Raw genomic sequence first — 25,154 nt, forward strand, 5'->3', positions numbered from 1 at the left:
CCGCTGAGGACTATGAATCATGAATCAAAAAGACTATGGATCATTATTTTGTGATTATAAAGTAATTTGTTGCGTCTGAAGTTGAAATAAAAAAGATAAAATGGAGAATTATTTGATTTAGATTAAAAATCTGACATGATGCATTAATGGTGCGCCTTATAGTCCAGTGCGCCTTATATAAGGACAAAGTTTTAAAATGGGCCATTCATTGAAGATAGTCCGGTGTGCCTTATAGTCCGGAAAATACGGTAGTAATAGAAGTAGTGGTCATGTCACAAAAAAAATATTTTTTTGATTTCCGAGAACCCTTCGACAGCTTCTGATGCCTCAACAGTCTATCATTTTCTCCCTCGGGGTCAATAAAAGCAATGTAGAGGCTAAAACGCTCCAGGCTTGCAAACATGACATGAAGTATGAGAATGATAGCACTGTCTGGGGAGGCGAATAGGAGGAACACAAGCACGGACTGTATTCCACTGAGTCATATCATCATGGAAGTTGCTCTTGAACACACCACAGTCATAATAAATGACCTTCAAATGCTTTTCTGCCCTACAGGGTGAAGGAAACAGAGAAACAAAAGCCTTTTGAGAAACAACACATTACAGAAGCCCATTACTTCTTCCATCATACCCAATTTGGTTTATTTACAATGGCAGAATGCCTGATGGCTAAAACTGTTGTGTGTGTGTTTTACTTGAGCAGATGAGAGGAAAAAAAACGAAGAACCAAGACAAATCAATTTTCCTCAAGCGCTTCATCCCAGCAGACAGTTGCCATGGATATGCAATATGGTTACACGTTGCGAGATCAAAGTGACGACGGAAAAGCAAGGGCAAATCACAGACATGGTTCAAAGCAACTTCTTAATATTCCCTGTGGTGCCGCTTCGTCACCTTGAACTTTTATATAACTTCATACACACATGGCTAAAATCATTCTATTAAAGGACTAAAATAACAAAACTGACTAGATCGATTTAAGTCCGTGTGCGTTTATAGATAGAAATATTCAAGGCTATCGTATTTTCCGCACTATAAGGCGCACCTAAAAACCAAATTTTCTCAAAAGTCGACAGTGCGCCTTATAATCCGGTGCGCCTTATATACAGACCAATATTGAGCCACTATAGCAGGCGTGTCCAAATATATGGACTTGTATATGGACAACGTTTTAAAATGGGCCATTCATTGAAGGTGCGCCTTATAGTGCGGAAAATACGGTACTTTCTAACTATCTCACTTCTTCCTGTCCCTCTACTTTCTATTAGAGGTTTATGGACAGTGTGCTGTACTTGTTATCATGTTCAATCTCAGCTTTGGCAGTCTGACAAGGCACACGCTTGTATTACACGGCAACTCAATGGCACTGTGCCCTATTCTTTATCTGTCACACTGCCTGGCCATGTTCTTCACTCGGTGCCAGATAAGAAAAAGTTCTAAGACTGATGGAAATGGCATCACAAATTGCGAGATGGAAAATCTACATATATTTAAATGAACAATTTTAAAAATAATAAAAACCTTGCTCCTGTGCCAAGCTACTTATAATATATATATGCGAGATTATAAAACTGTATTTAACATTTAATATTTATTTTCATTTGGTGTCATGTCCGTGGATCAATTCAAACATTCCAGTATCAACTTGTAGAGCCAAATCCTCAAGCGTCATGATCTCCTAAACAATTTTTTTTATAGAGAATAAACAAATCGGGCGGTTCAATGCGACGAACAAACTGGAAAAGACAAATAAAGCTAACAAAAGATTGCTCAACCCCGCAGTGTCGGTTTCAGCAAAATTGGTTATGTGGCGATTATTTCTCTTTTTCTCAAGGCCAGACTAGGCAGCACAGCAAGGGCTGCTGGCACACAGAAAACTCTAATTGCCCCGAGGCCAAAGGCAGCCACTTTCAAACAGGGTCGTTCATCTTCTCCTGGAAAAGGAAATGGTCTTCGGCCCTGATCTTTAATCACCCCCCTGCCGCAGTGTACAAGGTCATCAGGGAAGCTTTGCGACAAACAGACTTACTCACAAACTCAGCGTGCCTATGCCAAAAACAGACAAGACTTCTGTTGAGTTCTACATTTGATCAAACCTTACTGTTATTAAATATATAAACCACTGTAAAATGGCAGAATATAAACTTTGACTTGAGTGCATCTCACAATATGATTTTCTATTTTATGAAGCGGCATTGCTGAGTGTATTAACGTGAAATTCGTTTTGCTGGAAAATACGAAGTCACAGTTATGGATGTAAAGTAATTTGAGGCACAACTTGAATTATACTTGTTGGTTTTCTGCCACTGCCAAAGAATATATAATAAATGGTAATAGTATTCAAAGAGAATTTATCATTACAGTTTGTACAAAAAAGTTGCTTGTCACAATGTGTGAAATGCGAAACCAATAGTGCAGTTTCAATCTTGCACTTTCTTCTTGTGGGATCCGCTTGGAGCTTCCTTTTCAATCCTTTTCACAATTTCTCACGGTGAACGGTTATTATGACTTCAAGGGTTCGATATAAAATCAATGTAGGCGTTTTGTAACGGCTGATGCTGGCAGCTTCACATCTTCCGCATGGGTTCCATGTGGGTTCAACTTAATGAGTGCAAATCAAATTAATGATTTTATATTCTGTATTTTTAGCAGATGAAAATTGAAATGGAGCCTACAGTGAAATTATTGTAAAAAAAACATCATATAGTCATTTACTAAAAACTTCGGGAATAGTAAAATTTATAAGCGAATGCAATAAGCACACTTAGGTGCTGCTGTTAGCCACAGCTCACACCAAGTAACTCACAAGCAGTGGCACTCTCTCTATTTTGGATTTGAATTGATTCTGGGTAGGTTTGGAATTCATCCATCATGCAAAGAAAAAAATCATAACTGCACCCTACCTATCAGCTTTATATAACCATTAAGATTAACATGTAATCTTAACGGATTAATCTGAAACGCTTTATGATGTTGAAAATAGGATTAAAAACATTGCGAAACCATAGAAAAGCATATAATAGCGTTAATAAGCCACATATACACCATCTGGTATTATTTAAATATATACAGAATAGCAACTGCAATGTATGAATAGAATAACAAGAAAAAAAATAACTGCTTCAGCCAAGCACACAACATAGTACAAATTAAAAGTGAAGATGGTTATCATCCCACTTTCCCATGACTGATAAGCTTTTGTGTTAGAATTACAAAAAGGATGTAAAATTTTGTATTCCACTTTGGTGATACTTAATTAAATCAATACCAGCCAAAGGAATGTAATGTTTACATAGTTAGAACGGCAGTGAGGGAAAAAAAAAAAGTTCAATTGAAGACCAAAGAGAAAATAGTCTCTCATTGCAAATTCCGAACTTGTGTGAAAAAGCTTAGCATAGGATTTAATAAATGACTGTTCCACTTGTATAATCCATGTAAGTGTGCTGGCACCCACTGTGGGTTAAAATGTCATCTGTTCTTAAAGAAGAACCTGAATTTTAAATGGTAAATCCCCCAAATAACATGCAGGGGGGTTACATAATCCACAATTATTCCAAATGATATGTCGCATAATGACCGGGACAATCTCAGCCGCTGAAGTGATATGTTCCGCTTAGCTGCTTTTATCCATTTGTATCACGGCAAGTCAACAAATCTATTTATTCAAGCTTATCTTAATTGGACACGAGTATAAGATTCCGCACTAGCCGGAAACATGATTGTTTGACGGTCGTCGGGCCAGCGACCTGTTGCGTGAGTTTCAGTTGACAAGACAGCAGGGTTACATGCCACAAATGGAAAAAAACATTTCCTTTGGCTCGATACAAGCTGGGAAAGATGTCGGAGACATCCATAACAAAAGCCCCTGCGGTTTAATCACCCTGCAGTGAGCTGCTGGTGCCCTAACACAAAGCGAGAAACTATCACGATCACACGAGAAGATCAAACTAGTGGAATTCAAATTATTTGTCCTATGAATGAATGGAAAGGTATTAACAGCCACTATTTAATTCCCTTATATGATGTCGAATGAGTCATTTGTTTTTTTCTCTTCGAGGACCAAGTGAACACGCCTGACCTTCAGCTAAGCCATAGAGAGCAACAGGAAGAAAATTAAATGTTGTGTCTATGTCCCCTTGGAGCGATCATTAATTAAGCGTGGGATTGGCTCCTGCCACCCGACGCTCATTGTGGCAATCCAAAAAGGAGTTGAGGGATTGGCTAAATCTCACCTGAGAGACAGAAATCAAGTGGACTGAAAATAGATTTGCAAGCAGAGACCAAAAAGTATGTTTCGGTCTACTAAACACACCGTACCGTATTTTCCGCACTATAAGGCGCACCGGATTATCAGGCGCACCTTCAATGAAGGGCCCATTTTAAAACTTTGTCCATATATAAGGTGCACCGGATTATAAGGCGCACCTTCAATGAATGGCCCAGATATATACATTTGGCCGGACTTTGGATACGCCTGCTGTAGTGGCTCAATATTGGTCCATATATAAGGCGCACCTGATTATAAGACGCACTGTTGGCTTTTGAGAAAATTGGAGGTCTTTAGGTGCGCCTTATACTGCGGAAAATACGGTACACAAATATCAGTGATGGTGCATCTTGGTTATTGACCATAAAAATTGTGCTAGGAGGATTCTTTAAGGTTGGATTTAAACAATATGGTTCAAAAGTCATACAAAACAGATTTTTTATCTTGCTTTGCACCATTGGCCAGGTACATCATGACACAATAACTGGACAAATGGAAAGTCGACTTCTTACCTGAATAGTGGGTGGCGAGCGTTGTTTGCGAGTGGTGGTCGTGGACAGGGTGGTGGTGGTCTCGATAAAGGTCGTGGACATCTCGGGTGGCACTGAGGTGGTCGTGCGTGCCCCGCCCCTACTGACGGGGACATCTCCCACCAGGCGAACGCTGCCGTTCACCTTGATATTGACGTGGCCTTCGGCGGCCATGTTGAGAACCTTCAGGCCATTGTAATAGAGGCCTGAAAGCTGACCCTGGTAGGGTCGCTTGCGATCGTTTCCACCAATGGAAATAGTTGCTTGGGTGTTGAAGATAGTGAGTTGCCGCCCTAGGACAGGAGGAGGTTATATAGATAAAGGTTATATAAATCAAGTAAAAAAAATAATTATCATAACTAGGTGGTCACTGAATGAATGTAGAATGTTCAAATGGTGTGAGATGATGAATCTGCTTTTGTTTTTTAAAATAGCTAAACTACTCAATAGTTAACTACTGCTACTATTATTTTAAAAATCCACTCACTGGACACTTCATTAAGTATAATTGCACAATTATATAAAATTTGTGTCAACCTTACTTAATTACTTTACATATAAGGGCTCATGTGATTTTATTTTAATATAAAAATAAATCTGCAAATGATATTTTGTTAGCTTCTTGAGGTATACCTAGTGAATGCCCAGTGAGTATACCAGCCTTAATGCTATTCGAAACAAATTTGTATGAACTCTCTAACTTTGTCTCCACAAAACTGTGATAAAAAATTTGACAAATAACTGTCAGGTGTCAAGCTAAAAAATGAGCAAAACACATTCACAACGTGTTAAATGAAAAATTCATTAAATACTGTGGAAATTTACACCATGCATTCATTATGAGATGAAAATACACTGACTTATCCAAGATATATGTACGTTGGCAATTAGAAAGCTCATTGGTATTATACAAGCTTGTTATGGACATGGGAACACTGAATGAGGAAGGGGGGGGTCACAAAAATGAAATAGCACATGTGCAATCATGCAGGCAGTAGCGCTTAATGGTATTTTTTTTTAGACATGTTTTAGCACTTGTTAAAGGGACTTTATAATCAAGTTATATTGGTTTTGTGCAATTATCTTTATATGTTGTTTATAATGTTGTTATGGTGAGTCATGAACATTATTCAGCTAAAAGAAGTGTTGAGGGAGTGAGTTTTTTTCGGAGCCATGATTTTTTTTTTCCCCATTCGCTGCCCAGTCCCTTTAACTGGTTCCAAGGATACAAGCAAAGTTTTAAATGATGACAATGACAATGAGAGCTAACTCAAAAATGGAGGAAATGGCAAAAAAATGAAATTAAATATTTTACATGTTTTTAAAGGGTTTAAGGGATGGTTTTCCATTCGCTGAAATCGTACGGGAACAAGCTGATGGAATGGGAGCAAATCAAAAATGTGCACTGGAGAAGTTGGGTAGAAGGTTACCTTTCTCCTGAAGCCAATCTTCTACTGGCCGGGTATATTTGAATGGGATTTTCTTATTTGCCATTTGAATGCGCTCAATGTCGCTGTTGCCTTAAAGTTTAACAAACAGTTTGAAAGGGTTGGCAAAACACAAAACACATTTATACAGTGGTTTAGAAGAATTTTATCTTTGTTTATTATTATTTGTTTTTTTTATAAAATATTTATGCTGTTTTAACTAGGTATCTTTTGATTGTTATTATTTTTTTAATTTACGTTCAAAAATTCCACATCAGATGAAAATACATTAAGAGATTGATTAACCTGCAAGAATAAAGTATGTATTAGAAAATCACAAAATACATCTGCAAAATAAGACAAACAGCAGTTAAATGGGTAGACATCCATAAACAATCTTTCGAAGCTAATTGGAGGTAATTGTGCGCTAACTCCCACTGGACACCACCTGCTTTTAAATCTCTCTGGCCACACATTAATCATCATCATCATCAGAAAATAAAAAAATACCATATTACCAAATGAACATGTTTTGGAAAAACTGTTTTCAAACAGGTGTAGAAATCTTGTTATTAAATTGCAAAGTGTCAACTCCAAGAAATGACAGCTATGCCGCTAACTTGGTCTGTCACCCGACAGAAGCATTTTTGGAAGCTAGCAGAAACACAAATGGATCTGTGTTGTCAATCAGAGAGTAACCAGGCGGGAAGGTGTTCCAAGGAACATGATTGGAATCAGAAAGACAGTTTTTGTTTTGGTCATATCATAGATCCGCCAAAAATAACTTCCCAGTTGATAGTATTTTGAGCTACCGTATTTTCTGCACTATAAGGCGCACCTAAAAACCTCCAATTTTCTCAAAAGTGCACCTTATAATCCGGTATATGGATTCGTGGATGAGGACTAATTTATTAAAGTAAGCTTTATGTGTTTATTTTGTGTGTTGTGTGATATTAACGTTTGAGCAACGTTGAGTTATTGATATATTGTTATTGTTTTCACTATTTCGAGTGTTACTATATTGTGAGTGCATTAACGTTCGAGCCACGTTGAGTTATTTATTCTATGCGCCTTCTAATCCGGTGTGCCTTATATATGGACAAAGTTTTAAAATGGGCCATTCATTGAAGGTGCGTCTTATAATCCAGTGTGCCTTGTAGTGCGGAAAATACGGTACTTGGAATTTGGTCATCCTCATACTGTGTCAGTGCCTTTTCTGAAGATCAGTGACCAGGAATAAAAAGGTGTACAAATTAACTCAAACGGGTGATAATTTAAAGCTAAATTACTTCTTAAAAGAGGACAGGTTGCTCTTCACACTATTGGAACAAATCACTGAAGGCTTGCCACGCATTGCTAATGTTTCAATATAGGTATAACGCCCTCCAATATTGTTCTGGTAGATTAATAAAGCGATAGTTCCACTTGGATTGAATATGGCAAATGATAATTGTCCTGCTAATGAGGACAATTTCTATACTTTGCCTGTTTGATATTCAATTTGGTCATTTGAGAATTGGACAAACCTTGCTAATAAAAATGGGCCTTTGTTACAGAGTGGCTAAGAATGAGTCCTGTGAATAGATTGTGAATGGGGAGGCTAATTGCATAAGTGGTAACTGTTAAAATGTTCAAGGTTAATTAAAATTATGGATGTTTCACCTTGATTTAAAAAATGTTTGTTGTTGTTTTTTTTTTTAAATCAAAATATTTCAGCAAATATAGATGTTTGAAAAGTCCCATGTGTTGTAGGTTTGGTTCCTAGCTTGCTCCATAATTTCAGAGGTTCCATCAAAATGGTGAAAAATGGCCTCTGTGACAGGCTTTCGGCATTCTGTCCATTTGGGGAAGATGAGCACATTTGATAAACTGTGCTCCTGTCTAAAGCTGGATATTTGCCACCCTCGGTTATATAAACACATTGTAACGCCCAGCCATACCTTATTTTAACGATACCTTCACTTTCTCTCTTTTTTTTTTTCTATTTGGAACTCTCCAGTCAATCATCCATCTATTTCCTTCACTTTCTGCTTTGAGTGTAATCAGCCACCCTTGCATATCTCAGCTAAATATTTTTCTTTGGTTGTATGATTTCTCTATTGCTGTTTTTAAATCATCACATATACACTTTTTTTCTCCTTTAAATTTAGCCCAATCTGACCTAAGCATTTGCATGCTATGATAAATCCACTGCTAGTGTGATATCCAATTAACACAAGATCTTCTTGAAAGCAAAAACTTTACGATGACAAGCAAACACCTCTATCCTCTATTTCCAACCAGGGAGAAGAGGCAGGCCCACCATCTGGTATGAGTTTGTCGAGCATCCCCCAGCACCCCGTGGAGCCTGTCGCCTTCACGTTTAACACAGAATGTCAATCGATGACGCTGCATCACAACATGTAACTACTCCAGAGATGCTTTTTACAACGAATAAAGGCAAGAAAAGAATCAATCACTAGCTGTGTAATTACAATCAGTGACTGTTCCACAAAGGACCTGTGCCAAAGAAAGAAAATAAATTACAATGCATTGAGGTGGAGAATATCAATTTGAGCACTTGGATGATTTCAACGATTAAAGGATTAACGTCTTTGGCGGTGTTTTTCCATGTGAAGACTGACAAACATTCATCAGCCTCTCCGAGTGGGCATTTAATGGAATATTGAGAGGTGTTGGAAAACAACCACAGTGCATTGACACGGAGGGCACTTTGAGATAATTAAGAAGGTTGGTGGGGGTCAAATAGCTCTGACAAATTAATGGCAGTTGAAAATGGGACTGAGGAACAGCTGAACCGATGCGGTTAGGACTCGTACTCATTAATTGGTTCAACCCAAAAAAAGGCATGCTGCAATGCTGTGACTAAGACCTAAGACCAATTTATCTGGTCGAAGAAAACCGAAGGACAGCCAATGGCAAAAAGAAAGCGAGCGACAGAAGGAATTAACATCACCTGCATGGCACTGAACCAAACTACAAACAGTGTGCCAGGTCACGCCAAGGGAGGATGGGGCCCAGTTGGTGGTGACGGCACGCAACTGGGAAATTGCTCAAAGCATGTTGCGATTACAAGCAGACAAACTTGTTTACTCTTGGTCTTATGTTACAACCCAATTTGGTTTAACAGATGTCCTTCACTCTCATTTTTATCCATCTTGCAAGCTGAGGAGAACTTCACAGATCCTCATCACAGAAAAGCCAGAGCCTTTGGGACGGCTATTTGATGACCCTGTTCGTATTCTGTGATGGTGCCGCTCCCGTTACGATAGACCCAGACAGCTGCTTTATCTGACCTAAAGGCAACTTCTAACGTCTACTGTGCTCGCTCTTGGAGTCTTTCAGTCCCATACCTGAAATGATTTGGTTATATGTTGCGCTGGAAATGCTCGGAATAAGATTTGGACATATGATACAATAAAACCCCAAAGTATGGTTATTGTTGATAGGTGGCGTCCAGTGATTTAAAATGAATAAACCTCCACTAAGCCATGAAGGAACGACCATAAATAAAGTAGAGCATACCTGAAGGAAAGTGCTCATTGATCGGCCAGTTGTCCACCTGTAATGTGGCATTTCCTCCATTCCTGGTGAATCGAACCAAATGGTATTTGCCATCATTTACCGCTGTCGTAAGCTCCTTAACACTGATGTCCACCGTCCCAATGTTGAAGGTCACACAGACTTTCCCTTGCTCCTGGAAAAGAATCAGAAAGGTGGAGAAATGATCAACAAAGTATTGATCACTCCGTACAAAAAATATATCCCAGAGGGAAGTTTTGTTTTCATGCCCTGCTGGAAATCTTTGTTTAATTACATCCTTTTAGAAGTCAGAAGCTAAGGGACCGTTTCTCATGACAAAAAAAAATAAAAAAATTCTACAAAGGGGCAGACACATGTTAACTGATCCACAGGGACTAACTGGCTAACTGTCGCCAAGCAGACCCCGACGATATTAAGCTGCACTAAAGGTACATGTCACAATTTAAAATGACATAACACTTAAACTCGCCGACCCCTATTTAATGTTGAATGCTCTTTGGTATTACAAGAGCATTTAATGAGGCCAACGTTCCATATATCTAACCATTAGAGTCCATTAGGCTTTACCTCCTCTTATATCAGTGTCTAATATGATATTATAACCGTCTGGTAGTTAAAAGGAACTGTCACTTACAGTAAGAAAGGAAGTCAATTATTTTTCATACTAGCTAATCTAAAGAAAAAATAGTATTGCACACATAGTTTTAGTTTTACACATAATTTGAAGAAGTTGAGATCAATCAGACGGACAGAAATCATTTGAAGTACCGTATTTTCCGCACTATAAGGCGCATTGGATTATAAGGCGCACCTTCAATGAATGGCCCATTTTAAAATGTTGTTCATATATATATAAGGCGCACCGGATTATAAAGCGCACCATCAATGAATGGCTCATTTTAAAACTTGGTCTATATATAAAAGATATATACATTTGGCCCGCGGGCTGGACTTTGGACACGCCTGCTGTAGTGGCTCAATATTGGTCCATATATAAGGCGCGCCTGATTATAAGGCGCACTGTCGGTTTTTGAGAAAATTGGAGGTTTTTAGGTGCGCCTAATAGTGCGGAAAATACGGTACACATTTAAAGGCACCAAGTCTTCAAAGTGCAGAGACCAAGAGTACATTTAATACCTCGATCGTACTTCAAATCTAAACAATGCTACTCCATTTATGAAGAAGAGGATGACATGTTATTACGGTGCTGTCACAATCCTAATGCAAGGCATGACGGAGCTTTTCTTCTATCTCGAGATTAAGTAATAATGGAAAAAGATGTCAGTGAGATTGTAAATGGATTCTTAATTTGAGCAGTGGTTCTATCTACAGAAATGGACACATGCGGACAATAAAAGCAAATTGTGCTTCAAGGAAAAAAGCTCAGTCTTTGCATCCTTCCCATTTACTGAGTGGTCTATCCCACTCCCACACCTTTGCCCTCCCACACTGCACCAATGTTTGATTGACAGATCCAATTACACTTTTTATTGGCCCGTCGCTAGAACGCTGGGGCAGAACTTCATTGTCGCAAGAGCAAAGTCTTTTGTTCCTTTTAGTGGAAAAGATGATGGCCGCTAATCAAGCCAACGTAGGGCAAGGACAAACTAAAAGGGATTGCAAACAAATAGAAAACAGCTTAGTTAATAACTTTGGAAGGAGAAAAGTTGTCAACAAAATTGGGAAAGTTTTAGCTACGAATGATTAATAATGCTAACGATAACAATGACGGTTTGTTTATATTGTGATGCGTGTCTAATATTTTGACTACCACTGAGTGTTTGCATTAGCCTGTTATATTCCGTGTAACAAACACTGACACATGTAATTCCAGTGAGTAAATCCGACGTCGGACTGCTTTGAGCTGGCTCTGACTTGTTGGCACAAGAAGCCTCGGTGGTCCCACGTGACCCGACACACACTGTCATCAGTAATCAGGCCCGGCGCAATCCAATTCAATGGCGATCAATGCCTCCGACACATGGAGTGCCGCGGGCGGAGTGAGAAAGAGAAGATCAGTTAAAGCTGCGCTGGCCGATCCTTCAGACAGCCATCTCAGCTTTTAGCAGACAGCCACTGCACAGGGATGAGCTGCACACAATGGAGTCCATCCCCCCAACTCCCTGAATGGACCTTTTTGCAAAGCCACAAACCCTGATACACAACTGATAGTTGCTTTTTTTGCGGCGATGAAAAGCTGACAACATGAAGAAGTAGTGATCACAAGAGTACATGCCGGATATCCTCAAGGAGACCATGGATTGATGGACTTTAAGGTCAAAAGCATGTTATTAAACTGCCCCCCACCTCTCCCCCAACTCCAAAAGGTATTGCATTGCAATCAAACCTAGATTGAAATCTGGTATGAGTTGTAGCGGGATGACTCCAGTGGATCTATATTAAGTCTCTAGTGGCAGGAAGGAAGATGTGATATCAAGAACGTGAACATTCAAACGTCCCAGGAGGAAGAGTTTGGGTTACATATACAGACAGAACCTCCCAAGTATAAGCTTGTGTGGTCAGGGGGCCATCATAACCGGATAACGCAGGCAGTGGAAGTCTAATCAATAAACCCGACAAGCTCAGACAAAGTGTAGCACAGTTGGATTGATGAACTTGGCGGCCTTCGTAGTGTTAAAGCTATTCATCTTGACTAATTGACAAAAGTGATTCATAGAATGAACAGTGATTTAGTTATTGCGCAATCACCACACCACAGACACATCAGGCCGCCGTATTGTTTTTACATCCTTGAATTGATGTCGTCCAAGTTGACAAAAGCGAAAAGGCTGTTTACATTAAGAGCTTGTCTGTGTTCAACATTTAAAATTGAACAACCTTGGGTAGATATGAAATGAATGATTTAATTCAAAATGAATCCAAATAGCATTCAAGAAAATGAAGTAGCAATAATAAAGGGGAAATATGATATTTATTCAAAGCCCAATAGAATTTTAATCTATTGAAACAAATGGTAGAAAATCATACAAGGGCATGCATTAAATAAACCAGGGGAATAATTTATATATTGATCAAACTTTACAATATTGCTCCATTTAAGACCTCAAAGTGGGAGCTTGCTAGGCCAATTTTACGCAAATAGTGATTAATTCGAACAAACATGGCTTTACATCATATGTACTATTAAAATAAGCACTTCTCTCATGAATGATTGATTAAAAATTTCAAACATTCATTCACTAATTGTCTGCAGAGCTACACAATTTGATGTGAGGACAGCAGGCGCCCAGGTTTTGCTGCCTCTAAAATATTCAACACACCTAAAAGAACCAACATGAGCACCTCCGACTCGACTTTACTTAGCTGTTAGGTAACCTTCGAGCGACAATAACGTCAGCGCCCGGGGTGCCAGCTAGTGTTAGCTCAGATTGACGAGCAAGAATTATTGCATTTTTAATACAAACACAAGCAAACATCGCCAGAGTAGGTAATGGCTTTGACTCGTGCACTCGGGCTCAATGTCAAAAGCGAAAGGCTCGCACTTTGATCCTGCGCCACCGAATATGAATCACACAGGGTCAGCCTTATCAATTATTTACAGCCATTCTCTCTTCATTTCCTGTTTGTCTGCTCTTGTGGCTGTAACTTGCTCTGACACTAATGGCGGACCGCCTGGTGAAAACATTTATCAGTGTTAGAGCAGAGCCCTCTCCAGCGCTACATTATCACTCTCAGCCTTTTTGGAACATTCCAGTAGTGACTGTGCGCCGATCTTAATCCGCATTAACTTACTTTACTGTACGTGTCTTGGCTGCAAGTGAAGTCCTTGAAGAAACTTTGCTGCCAAAGATTTCAAGTGCAATTTACTTCATCTTGCAATTTTTGGTCTTTTGCAGCCATGTTTGGTCACCTCAGGTTTTGTTCCCAAACTGTGTATTATATTTTTATACACTTAGAAAAGTGTGCACATGCTTTATCTTTTCATGAGCCCATAAATGCCTGAGCACATTCACAGTATAATTTACCTCTTTTTTTTAATTACCATCACCATCCTTCCAATTAGCGCCTCGGCAGCAAAGCACCATCCTTTTCAACACGCACTAAAATTTGACAATTACTCTACAGTATTCTATTGAACCAAAAAAGGAAATTATGTGATTGTCAGAGAAAAAGCAGGTTGCAAAGATGAATGTACCGTCTTTGAAGGTGCGCCTTATAATCTGGTGCGCCTTATATATGGACGAAGTTTTAAAATGGGCCATTCATTGAAGGTGCGCTTTACAATCCGGTGCGCCTTATACTGCAGAAAATACGGTACAAGTGTTTTTTCTGGAGGGGAAATGATGATAGGGAGGAGGAGTTCTCTGAGGTGACAAGTAATGTACAGAGAATTGAAACAGACAGTCCAACACAATCCTTTGAACTTGTTTTTCTTCCTTCCTTACGTTTCAATTACTGCGCTGGAGATGAGAATCATTTTATTTTGATGTGAAATTAATTTATTTGAAGGCTTTTGGAGATAACATCAATTTGTGGTTCTCCATTCCCGTTAAGCACTGCTGCTGCACAGAAGAGACTTTAATGTAATGTCAAAAATTATGTATAGCATATTTTTTTTAAATGTAACTCATTGCATTATTTGTGCTTAGTCATCGCCTCCCTCATCTCATCGCATTAAGCCTAAATGGATGTAAAGCAGCAGCACAGGCTGACTCGCTTCTCCTGTGGCGAATGCCCACACGCCAATCTGAGCACCATACGGCGTCGCTGTGCGGCTAGGCGGTTGTGCCAGCATGACGGTGGTCAGCGGGCCAAGTTTCACTTTGCATCTATTTATATTATTTCATATTCATAAAGGAATCCCTTGCTTTAAAGCTGCATTCAAGTCATCGCCCTGATGACTTGTTAATGTACGTAAACACTATTGTTTAAAGTTGGCTTGCTCTTTATGTTACACCATTAAAAATGCAGGGTTAAATACCCAATTCGAGTTAAAAATTTTTTTTTATCCAAAATAACAGAACACATGGTTGTGATTTTTGCAAACCAACCCAAAGTTGGGTCAAATTCCTGTGTCGGTCCATTTTTTAATCTGCCAGGGGTGTCAAACAAATTTTTTTCGCGGGCCGCATAGTTTCTTTTGGAGGGCCATTATGACTGTCAACCCAAATAAATGTATGAGCACCTCATATTATATACAGTAAAAGCTACAAAACAAACTGACAAATAACTCGTTTTCAAATCAGACGAGTCAAAACTGGTCAAATATTTAAAAGATATTACTAAAAGTGAAGACAATTTGCAATTCTAGTAATGACACACGAATTTGATGCACAATTTGTCTTCGCGGGCCACATAAAATGATGTGGCGGGCCGTATCTGGCCCCCGGGCCTTGAGTTTGACACCTGTGGTATATGCTATCTGCAATTTAAATAAATTATATTAATTTAACAAGTCAGAAGTAGCACTCAAGAGTTGGTAGCACTACAGTATGTGGAATGAACCTATCAGAGTCCCTCTTGGTGAACAGCATGGCACATCTCAGCAGCTGTCTAAACGTATCACTTTTGTTTTGAGTTTGTTCCACATAAATTTGAAAAGATGGATTATTTACAGACAGACTTGCTAATAAATTATATATAAAAAGATCCCACACACAATGGAAAAGCAAAGGAGAAAAATACTTGCATTAACAATATTTGAATATGTAAATAGCGTCTCTAATAACATATTTTGGAGAGAATGTAGGTCACTCTAATTCAAAGAACATACATTCAATTGGCCTATTTCGTGACTATGGAAGACATTTTCAGGTCATCAAACTATACCTCCTCTAAACTTCAATTTATGTTCTCTTTCTCAACATTCTTCCAGGGCGTACTTGTCCTTCCTCGTCAGTTATTCCTGCAGTTTCTTTTTTTTCACTCAGTGTGTCATAAAAGGAATTATTTGTCATGAAATTAATTGGCTCACAAGTAATAAGGCACCGGGCGTTTTTAAAGGCAATTTTCTTGTTCATAAAATGAAAGTGCTGAAGATAAGCACATATCACAAGGCTGAGCAGATAGCGCTCGTTGCTGCTTGGCTCGTTCCCACTTAACAAGAAAGTCTGCAGAGAGGCGGTATGAAATGTGATTGCAATGCAAGTAGATGCCAATGTCATTAGAAATACCATTAATGCTATATCAAGCGCTCAAAGTGATTGATTGCGGTGACGCCGGGTATGGTGCACGTAATCCGTGTAAACAGGTTGGAGTGCAAAAGGTTCAAACAAGGAAAAACATAAATGAATAAGCATTGTGTCCTGGTTATTGATGGTGACTTTAAGAACCAGATTTTGGGAAAAATAAATAATGTTTCAAAAGATCTTTATATTAAGTATGAGAAATAATTTTTAACCTGTAACGGCATCTACATTTGGGACTAGCTTTACTTCTGTTATACCATTTGTGTGCAGCATAACAGCTAAATGCTGCTTCACCGTGTTTGCTGATTTTGTGCTGGCAGCGTGGGTTGAGTTCCCACTCGAGGATATTAAGAATGGTTGTTTTTACTCTATACTGTATAAATACCTTGTGATTGAGTGGCAATCATTCCTGGGTATAAGTTTTGTTTTGTTTTGTTTGCCTTATGTCATTTGGGATAAGCTCCAGATGCCCACTGTGACCCTGAACAGGATAAGCAGGATAGAGAATATTATAGATGCATAAACTCATTTATTTGATAAGATAAATGAAATACAAACATTGAACGAATCATAGGCTATTTATAGCAGCTAATATGATTTATACACTACGCAATACAATTATTTTACAAAATGAAATAAAAAATATTAAATAATATAAATATAAATTAGATGTTCAATTGTTAGAATACCATTTACATGAACAAACGATGTAATTATAAATGTAGCAAAACAAAAGTAAGACACCTAACATATCTAACACCAAATATAGTGTATATTTAAAACATGTAAACGTTTTCAAAACGTATCTCAAATTTTATCCTCATTTTAATTTGATGAGTTATTAGTAAAATATTATTAATGTCCATTCTTAAAAAAAATAATAAATAGGTCACAACCAATTATATCACGCGATAAAGGTCACGAGGGAGAAACACCCGCCCCTTTGTTTGTGGTGGGAATCCCCAAAACAGCCCGTGGACAGTCTTCGATGAAAACATTTTACTATCCGTTTTCCTAATCGAATCGACTCACTAAGTGACTTATTTGATTACTCAGTGGTAGCTATACCATACCAGGTACGTGTATCACCCATCATATGTTTTTCAAATGAGCGACTTGTTTATAGCGTGTCGCCCATTTAGCTGCAGCGCGAGTTAGCCAGCAATGCTAACAGTTAGCTTTCCTTCAATCTGCTCGGCTACACCGTGATTTAAATCTGATTCAAAAGCGATCATCAAGCGATCCAATGAATGGTAAAAAAAAAAGCTTAGCACCTATAGTCGTAGAGTGCGATTTTTTCCCCCAATCGATCTATTTCGATGTTTATGTTTGACTGCTACCAGGCCCTCGGTCAAGCACATTGTTGTTGACTTTCCACCATAGTCCATTTTAGTGGTTTTATCAGAATAACAAATAAACATCAACTTGAACTAACTTCTCGAACGATGAACATTAGTCACCATTATTTCCTCACTGATCATTTCACGGTATCCTCTCGCACTTAAAGTACCTTAGGTTGGACAAACAAAATCTCCCATGTTTTTTTTTTTTTTCCCCTCCACAATAATTTGACTTCTCCTGATTTGTCTTAGTTTTGTTTGAAAATTTACACGATTTTTAGATGCTTAAATCGTAGCATCACTCTGCAGAATACACATCATTAAATTTACATTTTATGCAATTGCAGTCACCCTCCTCCAGACCACCGAGATATAAAAATGTCCTTTCTAAAACATCCTCAGCAGGTTTTTGTTGTATTTACAGCACCAACATATTTAAACACATCTTGCACATCACATAGTGTTTTCAAAGTAAATAAATCCCAGTTTCAAAGAGTTTGACCGGATTTGACATTCAATAATCTTTATACTTACAGCAGATTTTTTGTACAATTACTAACTACATTATCTTATTCATTTTATTTTGCACGTAATCACACTGTTGACCACTAGATGGGGGAAGGCTATTTAGTTTGTGTAGTTTTTGCAGACAACTATACAAACCACAATATGTTTTTAAATATTCCAGTAATATTTTTGGACTATACAATACCTAAAATATTATCAGTATAGGGTCATCTTTTCCATATGCCATCTTCCTAATTTTCTTCATCTCTTGACATTAAAGATGGAGTCAACCATGGATGACTTAAGCCGAGTGTTGCTGGATTCCCAGGAAACATTCAGTGACATCTGGCAAACTTAGTAAGTACTAGTAATTTTTAATTCTTCAAAGTTAATATTTGATAATGTGAAAACTGACTTTTTGCTATCTACACCTAGCATGGGAAACCCTGCTCATTCTGTTGAGGATAACAGGTCACCCGACATCATGCAGGTAACGGTGCTCGGTCTACTTTTTCCTTGTTTGTAAAACTTAAGTATTTTTTTTTAAACTCTTGACCCTCTTCACACAGCTCAGAGACTCGCAAGTGGAATTTGATGAGAACCTCTTTGACATTTCGGTGGAGCCCCTCGCCAACGAAGGCATCCCCCCACCGGCGTCCACTGTGCCGGTCACAACAGACCATGCCGGGGAATACGATTTACTACTCCGCTTCCAGAAGTCTGGAACTGCCAAGTCGGTCACATCTACTGTAAGTTTCAGGTTCAAACCTCTACGATTAAAAGTACAGTATAATAAATATATTTTCTATCAGCCATTGTATGTGTTTGTTTGCGCAACAGAGTGCTGAATTATGATTTGAATGTTTGGGCGCCACACCATTCTTACTGTTATTCATTTATTTTTTATTATTATTATTTTTATTTATCACTCCTCTACGTGTTCAAACTTGATGACCTGATTCCTTACACCCGAACTTGCTATTTTTTTATTTATTTTATGGTTGGTGTGACTTTTTCGGGCAGGTTGGCCAAGAATTTTCATTTTGGTGTAACACTAGTTTTAAAAATTCCAAAATCTTTTGAATTTTATTTTTAAAAATCACTACAATTAAAATAAATTCTATTGATGTTATTTCTGAGATAAAAATGTAAAAAAAAGTTAAACCAAAATTCGTTTTATATTAATTTTTTTCTAAATTACATTCTACCATAAAAATGTCTCTTTACCCCCAGCTCACGCCTACTGCTACGTGAGTCTGCAAAAAAATGCATCTATCCAATCGATATATATATTTTAAAAATTCTGTTAAAACATGTAAATTATATAAACATTTTGTTATACCAACAGTATTTTTAAATATAAAAACACTTTTTACTTTGAAGTTTAATGGCATTCTACTTTGACGCTTCCACTGTACAGTGTGATGACGTCCAAAGAGTGAAACAAAAGTTTGCCGCCGAGGTCCGTAATCCATTCTTCCCTCAAGCTAGTTTTGAAAACTAACATTCAACAGTTATGTGAAACATATTGGACAACTCATTTTATAAAACTAAAAATCTTACCTCTGTATCCATTCCAAACCGCTCTTTCATTTCTCTCACTCATTCAGCCTTTGATTTTTCATTCATTCTTGTCAAATTACTTCGCTCTCTTTCACACGAGAGCCAATGGCATGCTTGTGACGCAATCACAAAGCGTTCCGGTTGGCCCTTTTTGTTTAAGTTAGGCTGATCTGGCCCCAAGTGTTCCCACCCTCTCCCATCTTGGACTTGATAGCAGGAGCTGAACATGATGGGACATGTTCCCCTCACTGCAGCACACAAAGGGTTAAAATGGACTATGGCATGGTAAAAAAAATATGTTGTGTCTCTCCTGTCAGTTTTCCCCGGTGCTCAACAAGCTGTTCTGCCAGCTGGCTAAGACAACCCCGGTGGAAATTCTGGTGGGCAAAGAACCGCCGGCGGGTGCTATCCTCAGAGCCATGGCGGTCTACAAGAAAACGGAGCACGTGGCCGACGTGGTACGGCGATGCCCCCACCACCAGAACCAGGATGGTACGTCCCGCAATTTCTTTAAACGGAGAATTGCAAATATATTTATCTTTATTCATCCGTCTGATTAAATATGCCAAGCAATTTGTTGGAAATCAGTAAGTGTTTGTAAAATAATAAGTGTTGGATCAAGTTAAGTCGCTAAATTATAACTATGGATCAAATTTGAAAAATGATTATAATTTAATTAAAAAAATTGAAAAACATTTTGAATTAAATTAAATTATCAAGTAGCTTAATTATAATTTAACTATGGATCAAATAGTATCATAGTAAATCTCTGCAATCTACTTTTTTTTTTTTAAACTTCTCTGAAACATGATTGGTATTATACCTTTAGACATCAATTTTTAACAATTTAACAATTAAGAATTTCCTGCTCATTTTGACTTTTAATCTTGTTGAGACATAATTCTGTGAGGCTTCCGCCAAGTTTTTCATACTAATTAGGTGTCTAATAAGCAATTCATCTAGATTTTTTTTGACACTTTAGATTAATAATTAGTAAAAATAACAGAGACTTAACTGTGAAATGGATTTGTGAAAAAAAATCATCTAGCCGCAGAATACCGCAGCCACCTGATCCGAATGGAAGGCAGCCAGAGGGTGCAGTATTCCGAGGACCCGTTCACCAAGAGGCAGAGCGTGACCGTTCCCTACGAGCCCCCCCAGGTGCATCCCAAGTCTCAACTTTAACCATTTTAGCATAACTTTCATGCATATAAAAATGTACTTTGTTTCTTAGTTGGGCTCTGAGATGACAACTATCCTCCTCGGCTTCATGTGCAACAGCTCCTGTATGGGTGGGATGAACCGAAGGCCAATCCTCACAATTCTCACTCTGGAGACCCCCGAGTTGGTGTTGGGCTATGTCCCTCGCTATCATCTCAATTTCTCATTCATTACAGCCGTTATTATTCTCCGTCTTTCCCAGGGGGCAGATTTTGGGCCGCAGGTCTTTTGAGGTGCGCATTTGCGCATGTCCCGGCCGGGATCGCAAAACCGAAGAGGACAACCACGGCAAGACCAATAATGGCACCAAGCAAACTAAGAAACGAAGTAGGTGTTCAAAATGGGTTGAGTCTTTCAAACAAAGCTTCTTGAGACTTTAACATTTTGTACTCTCGTGCATAGAGAGCACCACTGCGGCGGCCAGCGCTCCGGTTAAAAGACCCAGTTCCACGTCCAGCGTGGTGGAAGACGATGAGGACATTTTTTATTTGCCAGTAAGTTACCACAAAGCTGAAATTTCAACGTTCATTATTTTCTATTTTGCAAACATTCCAAAATTTCCCTGCAGATTCGTGGACGCGCACGTTATGAATTGTTTAAACAATTTAATGAGGGCCTGGAGCTGCAGGACAAAAAAGGGTAAGACATGTCCTTCAAATAACGGAGCATTTTGATTTGATTTTAAAGTTGTAAGGTCATTTTGGCAGGTTCCAAAGCTGGCTTTATTTGGCAGGACTAACTTCGCATTGGTAACACCAGCATAAGTGCACCAAAACTCTTGACCGCAGTTTTACTAATTAGCAATTTTCTAAGTACAATTCTACACGACGGGTCATACAGTCGTAAAAAGTTTCACGGTCAAACCTGGAAGTTTTATTTTATTATTTTTGTGGAACAATTTTCCAAATCAATGACTTCATTTGAGAAGCAACTTTCTAATTTTGTGGCACAATTGTCTTTCTAGGGACCTCCAGGATTTTTCAAACAATAAAACAATATAACAAATGAACATTTGCTTTTCTTTTTAATATATTCTTTCTTAAATGGAGATTGTATGTTGCAGCAAACTATTTTATTTTTCGATGCAAATTTTTGCCTTAACATGATGGCTCATAATTGATCTCAGAATTACTTAATCCAATGCATTTGAATTTGATGTTAAAAAAAACCTGATTACATAATTTAACCATGTCGTTATAAAATAAAATTTATTGTAAAATGTGTCTTACATGTTTCATATGCCACACCTAATTCAAATGATCAGCATCATTTGATTGGTCGAGAACTGATGTGTTTATTAATTAATGAGTAAAACAATTGAATCAAGTGCCCCTGCTATTTGCCTTAACCTGCCAACGCTATATGGTCTTAGAAATATTTTTATTTTTATTAACTTTGCAGAAAAAACAAGCCAAATGCGGTGGTGGACCAGGACACACCCATGCCGTCCAGTGGGAAACGACTCATGCTGAAAGAAGAGCGCAGTGATACCGAATGAAAAGCTGGACCACCCACCACAAAAACCCCAATCATGCAAAAGTTTTAATTTGTACTGTCATTTTTTAATGTCTCATGTAATCATTCCTTTTAGTTTTATTTCATTTTGAGTGTCATGAAATATTTTATACTGTAGTCAAGTGGTCCCCAACCACCAAGCCGCGGGCCGGTATCGGTAACGCACTCAGGCCAATGAATCAATACTGCCTTCAAAATGGATTCATCAAAAAAATCAAAGTGCCTTAAGTTGCTGAATAATTGCCAGTTCGTGACGGGTTTGAAGTTAAAAAAAAAAAGTTGGGGTCCACTGCTTTAGTCAGGTATGGATTAAGGTGCCCATTTGGAGGATCTCTTTTGTCAATCATGTTTTTCCATTAAATGATATCATATGGTGTTTTTACATTATGTCTGCAGTACTACATACTTGAATTTGACATTGAGAATTACAAAAAGGTCAAAGGTGCTCAGCAAAAAGGTGCAGGTGAATTTGTGAATAGCGACCCGAAAATAGCAGGTGGGGGTTTACTGTATTGCATTCTACAAAATTTAAGAAAACAGGCTGATGGTAAATTAATTAATTTTGGTTGTCTTGGCTAGAAATAAATCAGATTAATTGGCATGATATAAAGAATCCTTTCATTTAACTCAGAGGTGTCAAATTCTTGGGCCGAATTTGGCCCACAGCGTAATTATATTTGGGCCACTAAGACAAATTGTGCATCAACTCATGTCAATACTAAAATTGCAAATTGTCTCCACCTTTAAAAAATAGAGCATTTTTATTAACATTCATCTTTTTTAATAGTTCTTACTAGTCTCTAATTTCAAAACTAGTTATTGTGTAACCTATACTGTATATAATATGAGTGTCATTACTAGAATTGCAAATTGTCTTCACTTTTAGTAACATCTTTTAAATATTTGACCAGTTTTGACTCGTCTGATTTGAAAACGAGTTATTTGTCAGTTTGTTTTGTAGCTTTTACTGTATATAATATGAGGTGCTCATACATTTATTTGGGTTGACAAGTCATAATGGCCCTCTGAAAGAAGCGATGACTACAATGCGTCCCGCGAAAAAAATGAGTTTGACACCCCTGATGTAAACCATAAACCATGTTAAGAGGTAATTTGATGACTCGCCAATTTACACGTGAATTCCTCCCAGGTCTGCCTGTTCTGTATCAGCAATGCTAAATCACTGTTGTGGGGGAAAAAGAACAAACACCGACAAACTTTTGCTGGGTTCAAATTCTGGCTGCAGCTACCTCAGTCATCCAGAAAATCAATAGGCAGATTTTGCAGTATTGAACCAAAGTATCTCTGAAGATTTATGCTTGTGCTGTACACCGACAAGAAAGCTGTATCGATCAATCTTTACATTGTCCTTGGCTTTTGAAAATACACGGTCAAATATTTTAATTATTAAATTTGAGAATGTTCCAAACTTCCTTAATTGCCTTTTCTCTGTGTTATTAAAGTCAGAGTTATGGATATGAAGCATTGGTGATTTTATTATCATGGAGTTCACAGTTTTGCAATCTCTTGAGTGGCAGCATTGGTGCACAAACAATGCTCCCTCGGAGGCTTTTTCTGAGTGAAAGGCAAATGCAATGAGTCACAAGGTCTTACTTCGCTCCAAATGGCATTATTTGCTGTCCAGGCAGAAGCCTGCTGGAAAATGGCCAGTGCAAGTTAAGGCAAAGCCATCTTTTTCCCTTGAAATGTGGATAATTGCATCATCTATATCTCGAGATGTTGCAAACACGCTCACTATCATTTTTTTTTTTTTGCAGTTCATATGGAAGCATACAACAATTGGGTGACTATGAAGCACACAGAATTTCGTGTGCAACCCGTATGGATTAACAAAATGTCGCTGCGGAAAAGGTCACGAGGCTTTTTGGACAGAATTACTGACCGCAAGTGACATCATACACAAAATATGAATGTGCAGATACGCAAGAGATCTGGGAAAATGACAATGCAGGAAGTGAAACTAGCTTTTTTTTTTTTTTTATCTCCCCCTCTCTCGCTACAGTAACCAAGAGAGAGATTGTCAAAGATCAGGACAAGAGATGGTGAGATCGAAAACCCGGTTGTCATGTTCTTGGCCACTCGCCCTGGTGCCTGCCTTAACCGAATCAATACAAGTCAGACATAATCTGTTACGATCTGTCACTGTATTTCTAATAATTCTCTATAATCTTCTTCCAATAGGAAATATAGTATCTTTTATCTTGATGGGTTTCTCTGATGATCCCTGTCTCCCAAAAGCCTTTTTTGCCTCCTTGACAATGGAGCTTTGTCATGGTGGGAGTCAATAATAGGCAGATTAAGTCAACTCTTAAATTGCACTCAAAGATTCTCGCTTTCATATCCTCCCTCTGATGGTGTGTCATGGAGGAAAATAACTTTTACCCTCGTGAACCATCAAGAGCTTAATCCTTGGTGAATGCATTTGCAATGTGTACATATTTTATGTGCATAAATACATATGTTAGGAGAGAGACAAAGTGTGAAAAATGTATTTTCTAATATTGACACTTTTGGTTGAAAATCCAAGAGAGTCAAAAGTGACTTTTTTGGTGTCTTGTGAAGGCTCAGGTGCTTGGAGTTTATAGTGCTGGGAATTGAGGATTTAAAGACTATTTGTGGAAATGAGATGGCACCCTATTGCGTGTTTGTGTGAAAGTGACTGACGACTCAGTGTGTGTCCCGTAGCTCAATTTCACATATCTTTCATGAAAGGACTCATCAACAGCTGTCTTGTTTATCACTCGGGAAAGTAAATACAGGAAAGTGGCTTAGTAAAAAGACAGAAATGGAGCTCTGAAGGAAAGTGCTAAAGGAGAAATCAAGTCAGCCTTAGAATGTTATAAAAATTACGCTCTCTCACTAGTCTAAACATGACGTTCTGGTTAATGTTGTATTTGTGGAAAAAGCAGCAAAGTCCTCCGATTTTTAGCCACTTTGTCACTTGTGATGTCATTGTCAGTCAACATGTGTTTACCGTATTTTCCGCACTATAACGCACACCTAAAAACCTCAAATTTTCTCAAAAGCCGACAGTGCGCCTTATAATCCAGTGCGCCTTGTATATGGACC

General features: G+C 38.2%; 2 protein-coding genes across 15 annotated transcripts in view; one reads left to right on the plus strand and one right to left on the minus strand.

Annotated features, from left to right (window-relative positions):
• Positions 1–25,154, minus strand: part of nrxn3b (neurexin 3b) — a 152,913-nt gene that overhangs the window by 15,539 nt on the left and 112,220 nt on the right. For 13 of the 14 annotated variants that reach the window (XM_088362765.1, XM_088362760.1, XM_088362755.1 and 10 more), the window contains 3 exons: positions 9,752–9,923; positions 6,230–6,319; positions 4,782–5,092 (listed from right to left, as the gene is read on the minus strand). In XM_088362765.1, coding sequence (XP_088218891.1) covers positions 4,782–5,092; positions 6,230–6,319; positions 9,752–9,923 — 573 coding nt within the window. The remainder of the gene's footprint in view (positions 1–4,781; positions 5,093–6,229; positions 6,320–9,751; positions 9,924–25,154) is intronic. The other variant, XM_088362763.1, reaches the window with a different exon arrangement.
• Positions 16,846–23,497, plus strand: LOC148381729 (cellular tumor antigen p53-like). Its single transcript, XM_088362771.1, has 11 exons — positions 16,846–16,994; positions 18,046–18,122; positions 18,201–18,255; positions 18,335–18,514; positions 19,646–19,820; positions 20,377–20,489; positions 20,563–20,672; positions 20,752–20,876; positions 20,952–21,043; positions 21,118–21,188; positions 21,951–23,497. Exons 2-11 carry the CDS (start codon positions 18,046–18,048, stop codon positions 22,045–22,047), a joined length of 1,095 nt encoding a protein of 364 aa, XP_088218897.1. The 5' UTR covers positions 16,846–16,994; the 3' UTR covers positions 22,048–23,497.

Source organism: Syngnathus floridae, chromosome 19 (assembly GCF_059516105.1).
Source record: "Syngnathus floridae isolate MCC-2025c chromosome 19, RoL_Sflo_1.0, whole genome shotgun sequence".
NCBI classification, from domain to species: Eukaryota; Metazoa; Chordata; class Actinopteri; order Syngnathiformes; family Syngnathidae; genus Syngnathus; species Syngnathus floridae.